This window comes from Dermacentor albipictus, chromosome 8, assembly GCF_038994185.2.
Source record: "Dermacentor albipictus isolate Rhodes 1998 colony chromosome 8, USDA_Dalb.pri_finalv2, whole genome shotgun sequence".
Lineage (NCBI taxonomy): Eukaryota > Metazoa > Arthropoda > Arachnida > Ixodida > Ixodidae > Dermacentor > Dermacentor albipictus.
Window position 1 is genome coordinate 124065892 of NC_091828.1, and position 12672 is coordinate 124078563.

The window sequence follows — 12672 nt, forward strand, 5'->3', positions numbered from 1 at the left end:
GAACAAAACTTGGAAGCATAAATGTTTGTGTTAAATTTTCTGATATGCGATATTTGATTTGATATTCAACGTTTTTTTTTTAATTCAACTTGGCATTCAATTCAAAATCTGCTATATTCGGTATTGGCGCACCCCTACTAATAAGCAAACACAAATGCAACAAAATATTGCATTTAATGAAACAAATGTAATATCTGTTTGGCCGTGGTTCACTTCAGTGAATACTTTAAAGATGTAATTAAACCTAAAATGTGGAATCCAACATGGTACCTGTTACAGCAAAGCACATTTTTTGTTTGCACGTGGCTCAAGCTAACCCACAAGCCAAGCAAAACGCCTCAATTCCCGTAAAGGTATCCCTCTGGTGTCCTTTCACCATCTGAAGACTTCCAAGAATGTGGTTGCAGGCCAACCAAACTTTTGTAGAACATGACACAACATTCGTAAAACCACACAACGAGCCCAAATTCGCAAACCTAACGGAAAATTCTTGAGAGTTGCTAGGTGTGCACGTGGAAGCATGGACAAGGGGTAGTGAATTGCATAAGACAAAACCACAAAGTGGAGTGGTGTTGAAACAAACATTGTGTTGTTGAAATAAAGTGAATTGAAATTGAATTGAAATTGAGTGCACTCACCTTGTCCTTTCCACAGGTGCAGTTACCATGGTAGGTTTAGCTTGCTTCTGCTGCTGCTGATTCAGCTGCGCCATTTTCCCGAGAAATGAATCAATCACATTCAGCTGCTGCTCAATCAAACGGCCTGGCACGAGTCATGCCTGACATGATAATATGAGTAATAGCACATTCACAAAGCTTTGAAGGGTAATTTTTTTTTATTACATTAATAAAGTAACATAGGGTAAGTAACAGAACAATAACGTAACAAGGAAACATAAAACACAACTACTTAACATTAAAAAAACTGTACAAATATAAATTAAACTTGGAAACGTATTACCAAAAATGCTTAGATAAATCCTCCTTTAACAGTACACACCATGCAAAAGACAGCCCAAGCAATTTCAGGCATAGTTTGATAAACAAATCATCCTCAGCACTAACTGTGGTCAGCAAATGTTACACTCACAAAGTGCCAATTTATTAAACGATATTTTACATACTTTACAACACTCACCTTCACAATAAAAAAAAAACGAATTTTATGAAGGATCTTTTACTCAGTGGTATAGTTGCAATTTATTTCTTCAATCTATTAGTTGCCCTATAAATTAAGTATTGTTTAATGTCTAACTTGCTTTAAACTTGTGTAAATCTCATTTCATATTTATTGTCTCTCCAAATAATGTGAATTTTTAAAAATCTGGGGCACATATACAAGTGTAATCACCAACATTTCCGTTTATTTTTAATCGTGATACCTTAACGAAAATTGTATTGTCGCTGTTGTCTTCAGGGTAGCAGGGCTTAATCAGGCATCAATGCCTTTAGCAATATCTCGCAAGACAATGTTGTATACTGACTTAAATATGCTTCAAATCATGACTAAGGAGGCAAGCTCTTTAAATACTCAACGTCAAGAGCTTGAAGAATGTGCTACAGAATGCATTAAACACACTTTTCAAGTTTATTCAGAAACCAAGCTACGTAACAATGGGTACCTATAACCATGGCGGAGCTGCAGAGGCAGCTTTTCACCTTTAAGGCACTACGTTCCAGAACTGTTTAAATCGATCGCAGACTGACAAATAGTGTTCAGGTATTTAGAATTGCACACTTCAATAAAATAAAGAATAACCCAGTGAATCCCACAACTGGGTGCCTCAAATATCTCTTTGGATTGCTGCAACGCAACAACGCAGTAAAATCAGTCTACAGTTCATTGTGAACTCCGTAAGGCAACCGATCCCAGTTCCTGTTGCAGCTCACCTTCTGGGTGAGTTCATCCACCTGGCGCTGAGCCCGGTCGAGGGCGTCGCGGGTGTCGCGCATCTCCTTCTCCTGGCGCAGCAGCCTCCCCTCAAACTGCGACCGCAGGCTGCTCTCCCGCAACGCAGTCTCCTCTGCAGTACACAATGAAAGGAAGCCTTTCAGACTGATTCCCTTAAGCCAAATGGGTTAAGGTTTTCATAAGTGTGAAGCCAGCTTTTGTGCGAGGCAGTTGGCCCAACTAATGGCGGCATAGTCATTTTGACAAACAGTGTACAAGCACAGTTAACCCATCTTGTAACATGGAAAACATAGAGGTGGCTCTTGTGATAGTGCAGGAGACAAGCCCCTGCATGCACAGCTAGCCCTTCGTTTTCATCTGAATGGTGACAAGTGCCACCATTAGTTAGTTGGATGCAGTATGGAGAAGCCCACTTGCAGAATATGAAAAGGGTCTGCAAACAGCACCCTGAAGCTCATAAGCATGCAGGCCATACGAGCATAATCATCTGCCAGTAGTTAAACCACCTTCGACTTCGAAACCAAAGTACCCAGAAACACTTCTGCACTCTTTAGCAAAGCCATCAAGCCCATTTGCTGATTGCGGCATTTTTTCAAGCCTCTCTGACTACACAACCACCTGTTTATCGTTCTTTTGGATCCTCCTGGCTTCGAGATGCGCATCTCTAATGCCATGAGCCTTGGCGCAAACAGTCAACATGCACCAAATAAGAACACTGGTGCACCACAATAGCCCCTTAAGAAATCTGGACGACCTCAGCCTGTTCACAAGCGATCACTACTTTTTGGCTTATGATGGGCTCAACCCTTGCCATCCTCATTATGGCTATGTCGGTTCTTTTTGAATGGCTCGAGATGATGTTTTTCCTTTCACAATGCAGACGATAATAGCTGCTCTACAGTCGGCGTTTTTATTATGATTCTTAAAACTAAATGGCAGCAGGTGATCCTAGTGTGCCAGGGTCATGCTGCTTGCATAAGAAAAAATGAGCCATAATGGTAACATTTTTCCACAAAATGAGTCCTTAAGGTGTTAGGATGGAGCACCGGTGAGTTGAATGTGCTGGTATGACATTCACGTAAATGAAGTTAGTGTCTTACGTTTCATCTGCTCCATGGAGGTGATGCGCTGGTTGAGACCTTCCAGGTTCTGCTTCAGCGTCTGGTTCTCCTTGGTCAAGGCCTCGTTTTTGGCTGCATGAACAACAGGACATGGAGTCAGCACAAGTGAGTTGAACAACGAAACTGCAATTTTTCACCACAAAGCCAGGAGTAAAACTGACAGATAGAGTGCCCGAGTCAACAAAAGTTATTATGCGATGCAAACAAAGAACAGAGAAAAGCATTTATGAAATCCAGACTAAATATGCCTCTGGCAAGGGTAAACTCATATTGCAGAGAGTTTCATTTTCCAATAAAACATTCAGTACCCAAGACCATTTGGTTATGTATTGAGAAGAGGCAAAAGCTATGCTGCTGTATGTTGTTGAAAAAGCAGTGAAAATTATAGTCAGAAACAAAATACAGATGAAAATTAGAATGGCTGAAAAAAATGAGGCAAGTCATTATACAGAAGGCCACAAAAACAAAGTGAAAAGTGACTGAAAGTGACAACTTTGCATAAAAGTGAGACGCTGCTACATGTATGAGAAATTATCAGTTTGCTCTACACATTTGCTCATATACAGTGCAGTTCACTTATAACGATAACAATATATCAGTTATAACAATGAGTTGACTTCAAGTATCAACTTATGCGTTAGGGCTATGAGAAAGAAAACCATATATAACAATATGTTATTCACCGCATATTGGATATAATGGTGAAAATTTTACCTTCTGGACAACGTGTTCCATGCAGAATAATCGTGACATTTGCTTTGCTAAGTTCCCCTTAACTGAGACGGTGCAAAAAGTTTGCCTACACGAGTTTGTATGTGCCACCATTACCGTGCAGCGTGTCCTGGCAGCGCACCGACTGCGAAATCCACGGAGAGCATCATAAGTTGGTGCAGAATGCCACGACATGGTGCCAGCTGCTTCACGTCCACGTCACCGGTGAGCGTCCAGATTGTGAACCGCGGCTGCACTATCTTTCTACAACCTCCCTCTCTTCCTCAACGAGCGCGGAAATGCGCTGAGGAAGCAATGGTGCATGCCCCGACAAAGTGCAAAGCTGTGTTGCTTGAGACGAAGCCGCAAATTTTGCGAGACTCAAAGTACCAGCTCATGCTACAATCATCAAATATAAAACCAGTGACCATTCCGACGAACGGAAACGGCGGGCTTTGTGCACCAGGGCGAAACTCCCCTGTATGAAACCAACACGGTAGCAGCCACTGAGATTACCGAACTCTGGGACCACGTCGCTACTGGCAATAAAATAGGCGGTGCTTCGATGGAGGAGTTTCTGAGTGCGGATAGCACTGCCTTGTTCTATGAAGAATCTCCGAAGGGGCGATCACTGTCGTGACAGACGGCAGCGTTGTGCAGCATTGTGCAACGGAGGCGACGAGATTGACAGTGGCCCATCTTTGACACGGACCCCAATGTTCACGCAAAGTGCATTGTTGTCGACAGAGTCGCTCACTGATTTCATGTTCGGTAAATCATAGCCGCCAGTGTTTGCGCAGCCGCTGGACGCGATGCACACCACAGTTGTGAACCTGAAACTTCCGCAAAAGCAGGTGCAGATTTCTATTCCAGCGCGTCTAACGCTTGACAAGCTGTTTAGAGGTATAAATAAACATTTCATTTTTCCCAGCCTTCTTTCTAAAGCATAAATTCTTTATCGTAAGTGGCAAATTTTGTTTCGGAGCTATAAAGGTACGTTTGGCAGCTTTCTTTTTTTTTTTTTTTCTTACAGCAATCCAGATACAGCAATGATTGGTTATAACGATAGGATTTTTCATTCTTTTTAATATCGTTATAAGTGGACTGCACTGTAGCAAACATCACTAAGCTACAGAACCTGTATAAATTACAGTGACCACGGCAAAACCTCCTTTTTGATGTTCTTCAGTTTCCACCGCTTGTCCCCCTGTGCACAGCAGTAATTCATCTTTGCAACAATAAGCAGGTGACAAAGGCGAGTACAAGAATATTGAAGACACAATAACCACAACAATCAAATGCACCCTCACACTAAAAGGTATATTATGTACTCAACATAAGACAAATGCTTTGCTCAGGCATTTGTCAGGACATGTTCCATCATCCCTCTCGTCATCATTCAATCAACATCTGATAAACTGACACTGATCCACAGACGGTGCAACAACATTCTTTGTGGCCCTAAGAGCCTTGTGCACCGATGAACGGTGAGGTCTGTGAATCAAGAGTTATAGGAAAGCTGGCTGAAAGGATAATGAAACACAAGAGAATTCATTTCAATGTCACACACGTACTGTTGAAGTCGGCAATGCGCTTGCGTGCCTGCACGATGAGGCCCTTGGCTTGGTTGGCTGCGTTGTTCGCCTGCTCCTTCTCGGACACAAGCTGTACATTCTCCTGCATACAAGGCAACAAGCATGCGCATTCAGAAGTTTTCGCAACAGCTTTGCATAGTAAATTATTTCCGTCAGGATAGTACACAAGCACTTGCCGAACAGATTCATATGTCAGCAAAACATTGATTAACTCTTTCCCTACCATGCCAACCCGCTATCGATGGTTTGAAATGCCGCTTTCGAGACCTTCCACGCCACTCACAGACACTCTGTGCCATCGGACATATTAAAGGAGAAGAACTATATTTTTGTTTGTCAAGTTCTAAGTTGCTAAGTTCACTTTTTCCCCACGAGGCATTCATTTTTGAACGCGCTCCGAAGTTTTGAGATTGCCAAAGTAGAAAGCAAGAATGGCCATCTCCGGAAACAGTGCGTGCACTTCAAGAGATCACAAATCTCATGATTACACTGCATCTGCAGCTGATTTTTATTGATGAACTGAGCAGCTGCGAGTCTCAGGATGCTGCCTTTTCGTCAGACTTTGACTCTGTGAGTGAAGACAACGCAAACCAGCCCTGAACATCTGCGGCTGCAGCCCGGCATGCCCGCAGTTAAACTTTTATAGGTTCAATGAAAAATTTTGATTTTTGAGGGGATACATCTTGTATATCTCATAATTTTTGTTTCATTTTGTTTCATCTCATGTTGCATTTGAAAGTGGCTACCACGCAAATATAATGGTGCCGGGATATATTGACTCTCACATGTTGCAACAAGCACCTAACTTGTTGCAACAAGTGACCAATTTGTTGCAGCAAGCTACCAAGTCATAGCAACAATGGAGTAATTCGTTGCAAGTAACAAACGAAGTTTGCAATAGATGAACAAAGTTGCACAAGCCAGGCACTGCACAAGCATTGGGAGAAAGCATGCACAGAGTAGCTGGCGAAGCATCTGAAAAGGTGCGCATGGATTAATGCTTACCGGGAACTGCGCATACTGGGCCAATTCTGCCAAGTACAGGGATACATTTACTTTGGGGCCTGCAAGGGTCTTATTTGCATTTCACAATTGCCCGTTTTCTTTAGTTGCCTATGGCGTAGTAGAACCGTGTTATGCAGTGAAGCATACACAACATCAACATATTGTGGTTGAGGCCACTGTCACAGAACACCGCACGTGTCCCTTAATTATACACGTGTGCATCTGCTATTGCAGGTCACAGTATGAGCATGGAGACATCTAGTAACTACACTGGCAACCACTTGGACTGTTACTGACGTTGTGCTGTGGCCAATTTTGCCCTTCCTCACAGTTACATTTTCCTGTCTGGCGTTTCTTTTCCAAGGTCCCTTTAAAAACGTATCAATGGAGTTCTACTTTATTCCCCATGCATTCTTTACCCATGGGAAGACTTTCAACACAAAGTTCGGAGATGGACAAAGGAAACTTTTTCAAAAAAAAGAACTTATTTTTCATGAAACTTGATGCAGCATTTGTAAAATCGTAAAACCAAACTAAATTATTACGCTTTATAAAAAAAATTAGGAGAGTTTGCGGGTATGCTTTCCTCATGGTGCCTAATTTTAACGTGACAGCTTTTATGGGCAGACTCCCCTAGTCATTTGATGTCTGCCAGTGTCTATAGCAACAATATCAAAATGCTTCGTAGGAAGTTTATGAAAAAAGAAATAATATATATACACAGTATCCTAAGGATTACAACTGACATCATGGGTGGCAGTAAGTTAGTCTCAAAATTCAAAACATGTCACCTTGACCCTCACTTTCTCCGCTAATAACAGACCTTATTGTCTCAAAGAAGTGCGCATGTTTTGAAACAGTGGTGTTATGCTGACTTAAAGGGACAATAAAGAGAAAGGTAAGTTGAGCTCTATATAGGTGATGTCCAAAGCATGACATCTATGACGAGTTTCTGGCTCCCTAATTGCTTCCAGCGCATGTAGGCAGTGAGAGCATAGCCTTCAATATCTATTCGTGTTATCCAGAGAGAGCCATCACAGGGGTATGGATTTAGACACTCCTATAAGTAAATTACTCTGTTATAATACAAAGAAAGCCATTGTTACCACGAGAGGAGACTTGAATAACCATAAGAGACACAAAAACAAAAGACAGAGGGCGACACCACCTGAAAGTTCTTGGACTAGCTCACCATGACATCATAGACTCTGACAGCATTTGCTCCTCAGGTCTACTTAATTCGTTACTGGTCTTGATGGACTACATGGTATAATAGAGGAGCCAAAGACAGTAGCAAGTTTCGAGAACATTTAATGCATCATAATGAGCCAAATATGGAAAAAGTTCTTTGAAATTTATGTCACAATGACATGAACCAGCAATGGGGTTTCTGCTTGATATTCACAAATAGAAGTATAGCCCTAATTTTCTCCTCTAGTAACCTACCTCTTACTATGAAATCATGCACTATGGAGTTTTGAAAGAGCACTTTATCAGTTTGAACAGGTTAAACTAGGCTACAATGTTGTAGCAATGTCTTGATGCTAATGCCTTTCGCTGGTTTTTGCATTTTAGAGTGGTCATTTAATGCACTGCCCAGGGTGGAATGCCGAATGCAGCCACTCACAAATGCGAAAAGTGCCGAAAGGCATTAACATCGAAAAAAGGCATCATTACAACACACCGGCCCTGATTTAGTGTTTCTATTTAGAGTCCCATTACAGGAAGGCAGCTCTATACTCACGGCCTTGGCACGGTCCAGCTCCTGGCTGAGGCTGACCTGGCGTTCTTGGAGCTGCCGCACGCTGGTGTCCAGGTCAGAGCGCGCCTGTGCCCCCTCGGTCTCGGCCTTCGCTTGAGCCTCCTCCAGCTCGGAGCAACGCTTCTCCAGGGCCTCCTTGGAGGCCTTCAACTCCTCAAACTGGCTGCGGTAGTGGCGCGCTATCTTCTTCACCTGCACACCACAGTGGACACCGCACATACAAAAATTGCAGTGCATGTTGACAACTTCCTTCTGAGACTCCACGAACAAGGACAACGTGCTACAAAGAAAGATCACTGTGTTAAGCATTATTAAAAGACTACAAGAACTTAATAAATCTCAACATCACATCCTCCAGGATTTCAGTCATATGGAGACCTTTCAAATCCTATAATAGGTCCCACTGTATGGGTCTTTCATTTCTGGACCCTTGTCATGTTGACAGCAGTCTCTGCGAGATCAAGCTTCTGGGAATGCTAAACTCTCTTGTGAGTGTCCCAACATTATATTTCATGCAAGACACTTGCGTCTTGTTGCGTTCGGCTTGCCTGCAGAAAACTCGTGACAACGGGAGTCGGTGCCGTATTTACCCAGCTATAACAAGAGATGGTGCGAGTGTTCAAATGCTTGCAGACAAATTAAGAGAAAGCTACGCGGGTGAAGCTTCTGCACACATGTTACCGGGCCAAGTGGTTAGGCAGCATTTGGCAACTCTTTTGGTTTCTCGTAAGAGATACTCAATCTGTGTAGCTCCCATGTGCGATGGTTTCGCATTTGCCTAAGTGCGAAAGAAAAAAAAAGCACAAATGTAACAAAATTTTAAACTCGCTGTTATGTTTTGTCTTACTTTGCATAAGGTGTCTATATTTTCTTTTCCCCAGTTAAAACCAACATGGACGAAAATGTGGAAAGTTTTTTTCAGAAGCCCTATTACTTGTGTGTGTTTCATCGCTGTAGCTTTTTCTTCATTGCCACAGAGAGTTGTCAGTGAGTATACGATAGCGGTGTGGATAGCTTGGGTGCAAGAAGCCACTTCTGGGCTTTTTGGCTGCAGGACTCATCGACACTCGTCGGTGCACTTCATGGAATTGGCCTACAAAAGGCTTACCGTACGGCTTCGGAGCATGGTGCTAGGATGGCCGAAAAAAAGATCAGTCAGACACGCCTCAGTTTGCCACACCACACCCACAAACAGCAAACGACTTTGGCCACAGAATCCAACATGGACGAACATTATTCACTCAAGCTACCTGCTGCTGATTTAAAAGCTGTCACACCTCTGTTAATCACTGGAATTGGCATCTCAGTGCGATGCATAAGGAAAGAGTATAACTGAAGGCAAGAATCCTTAAATTATACAGTCATACCTTGTTCAAACCAAGACTCCTGTAACATGAAAATACTTTCATTGTATCCAATATTCGTCATAAGCATGTATTTATTACATGGCAATATCAGCAAGAAACATTTTTAGATTACTTCAATATGTCCAATAATTCATTATATCAATGTTCATTACACAGTCGACACACGTAATTTGATCCTGACCGGACTGACAAAATTAATCTAATCATCCTGTGTGTCAAATTAAACAAGATGCAGAAAAACGTCAGAACACCTAGCCGATTCATTTGGCAGTGCTTGCCTGATTCTAACATGCCCCACAAACAAACGCACACCGACTATGTGTTCAATGCAGAAAAACTAATGTAGAGATAACATTAAAGCTCCTAAACAAAATATAAATTTAACATGCACCTAATATTTCGCAAGAAAAATGGGCAAGGGAGTAATATGTGTTGCACCATGGCAGATAGTTTCCTATAATGAGCTTCGTCGCAACACGTCCGTGTAATGCAGTAAAGCATACAAGCACCGTGAAGGCAGTCGGCTTTGTAGCAGGCAATTTTCGGCCCAATTTCCTTGAAAAAGCTCGCAAAAAAATACCACAATAAAAAATCACGAGCTACAGTTATTTCTTGAAATTCTGCCTAGGCCTGGCCGGGAATAGACTTTTTGATAAGAGATGGCGGGTGTTTCAATACCCTCGCTGTTCTCTAAGCTCCACTGAGACAGACGTTACCAATAAAGAGGTCGCTATTGTGGTCACGATAATGGTCAAGCTTGTGCATGCTGACCCATCAAGATCGAATTCTCCAACAAAGCTCAATTTTAGAATTTAAATAAAGCAAGTTTGGGCTCACAAATGCACAGGCATAAGCGGGGACCTTGGCTCAATATTGAACTAACCGAAAAATCGAATGAACTAAAGTTAAATTAACAAAGTCTACTGCATCATGATTTGACTGAACGGCTTTTCTATCTTCTGTGACAATCTAAGAATACAGAGCAAGCTCCACTCAGAAACCCACACTCCCCCTGCTCTCTGTGACTCTGAACACCCAAACACAGTTTCTGAGACACCAATATTGAAAAAAAGTTTGCCTTCGTCGCGACCTCACAGAAATGAACAAACGTGATTGGCTGGCCCATGTCTACAAATTCTCTTACAACTGGACGGTGATGAATCTGCCACTGCATTAATAGGTTGTAGACCCTATAACACTCTGCCCCACCAACTCCGCGCAGTGAAGGCTAGGTATTGTGTTGGCCAATCAGCAGAGAGAGCCGGCTGCAAGTTTTTGATAAGGGAGGGAGGGCTTGCAATTGTAGTACACCACTTATTCATCTGCGAAGCTTCCATTCCGTGGGAATTGTGCAGGCAGGTGATCAGAGGTGAAAAATGGGGGAGCCCTTCTGGTTCTCTATACTGGTTGGCTGACATGACCCGTAGCTTTTGCTGCACCCCCCAGAGTTGGTTAGGCGGCATATATTTTGTTTCACTTTCACTAACAACTTGCAATGTTGCACAGTCGCACCTGCACAATTGTCTTCAGCTTCTCCTCCTTGTCTGTGCGGAGCGACTGCAGCTCAGCGGCTGCCTTCTCTGCCTCGGCCTTGAGCTGGTCGGATTCAGCACGAACTGCCTGAAGCTCCTTCTGTGTGTCCCTCTGCAGCGCAGCAATCTGTGAGGACAGCTCGGCACGCACAGCCTTGGTCTCTTCCGCGGCTGCGTTGAGTCGCTGCTTGTAGTCCGCTATCTCATCCCGATATGTTGCCAGCTGCCGCTTTACGGCAACCAGCTCCTCGCCACGGTTGTGCGTCTCCCGCTTTAGGCTGGTGTTCTCCTCCCTGCGTGAATTAACCATGGGTGAACACTGCTTGCAGCATACCTGCTTTTGCAATTAGAAAAACGGTTTTCGGTTTTGTTGAGTGGTAAGAGCATTTTTACAGCACACACCAGTGGATGCAGCCCTAGGTGCACCAACATGTGGCAGGAATTTTCTGATGAACTTTCGCTAGCAATTGTATAAAACAGACTAGAGTATTGTGTTCTTTCTATGTGTATTGTGTTCTTTTTTTATTTTCCTATAGTGTTTGATGACTGCTACTTTTCCAACACATAGACAACTGTATATGATGAAATAGAGGGATGTGCTGTACATTTATTTTGCTGCTATAACCCCGTAACAATATGTCTTTGCTTAAACTATGGCTCATGCAGGAACAAATACAAGAAATTAGACGAGCGATGGAGGAACAGGGTGAGGGCATGGAAGGGAGGAGGGTTCGAAAATGTGTCCTTGTGTTGTGCCTTGTTGAAGGCAAATACACAGTGGTCCGCATAAAAGCATTGGTGCTTTCGCGGACTACAGGTGTGGCACATTATGGCGCATACAAGAAATTTATTTTTGCTATTGCACATTTTATTTTTCTCTCTTCCTATTGTTTCCTCTGTTCTTGGAGCACAAGACTGTGCGATTTAGGCCAGAGCACTGCCCAGTCCCGCTCAAAAGCATCATTGCTTTGGCGGGCTGAGAAAATATTTGACTGTATGTTGTATGTATACCGTATTTACTCGCATAATGATCGCACTCGCGTAATGATCGCACCCCTAAATTTTGTCGTCAAAATTCGATTTTTTTTTATTCCCCGCGTAATGATCGCACCCCGAACTTGCCGCAGCGATATGTCGTGTGCTAAGTCTAGCTAATAATGATCGCACTTACCATCTGTCGAATGCTACGCGAACGACTTTTCAAGACGAGCCAAGCGGCCTGCACGCACCAAACATTCTTAAGTAGATACCTCATTTCATTACTTTCATCACTTTCCGCACATCTATGACAAAATGAGGTACAACCAAACTTGCCTTTATTATGGGTTGGCTTTATAATGGTTGATCTCAACAAAAACAATAAAGGCGCATTTCGATTCTTTTCATCTGCTTTTGCACTCGTGAGCACGCAACAAATCGCGCGCGGCAATGATAGTAGCCACGTTTACTCTGATACGTTAAAAGTGTACCCTATTCATACGCCGACGCTTGTAACACAGCTAAGATATTCGCCCACCCTTAGCGGAAACGTGCCGTATTAGGATAGTAGTGAAGACAGATGTCGCAGTTTCCGCAGCACGTCACCCATGCATTTCTGTCACTGGCAGCTACGCGCGCCCACCTGTTTCTGTCCCCTCAAAGTGGACATGGCTACGTTACTGCCGCAAA

The 12672-nt window shown here is 43.0% G+C and overlaps 1 protein-coding gene and 1 long non-coding RNA gene across 2 annotated transcripts in view; both read right to left on the reverse strand.

Annotated features, from left to right (window-relative positions):
- Positions 1-638: 638 nt before the first annotated feature.
- Positions 639-5420, reverse strand: LOC139048591 (uncharacterized). The gene is made up of 4 exons (XR_011507786.1): positions 5318-5420; positions 3012-3104; positions 1890-2023; positions 639-703 (listed from the first exon to the last, which is right to left on the reverse strand). It is a non-coding gene; the product is annotated as an uncharacterized lncRNA (long non-coding RNA).
- A 2111-nt stretch (positions 5421-7531) lies between these two features.
- LOC135918332 (nucleoprotein TPR-like) overlaps positions 7532-12672 on the reverse strand; it is a 65558-nt gene continuing 60417 nt past the window's right edge. Inside the window, exons 28-30 of the mRNA XM_070524700.1 lie at positions 10985-11297; positions 8088-8297; positions 7532-7603 (exon numbers count right to left, since the gene is read on the reverse strand). Coding sequence (XP_070380801.1) covers positions 7532-7603; positions 8088-8297; positions 10985-11297 — 595 coding nt within the window. The remainder of the gene's footprint in view (positions 7604-8087; positions 8298-10984; positions 11298-12672) is intronic.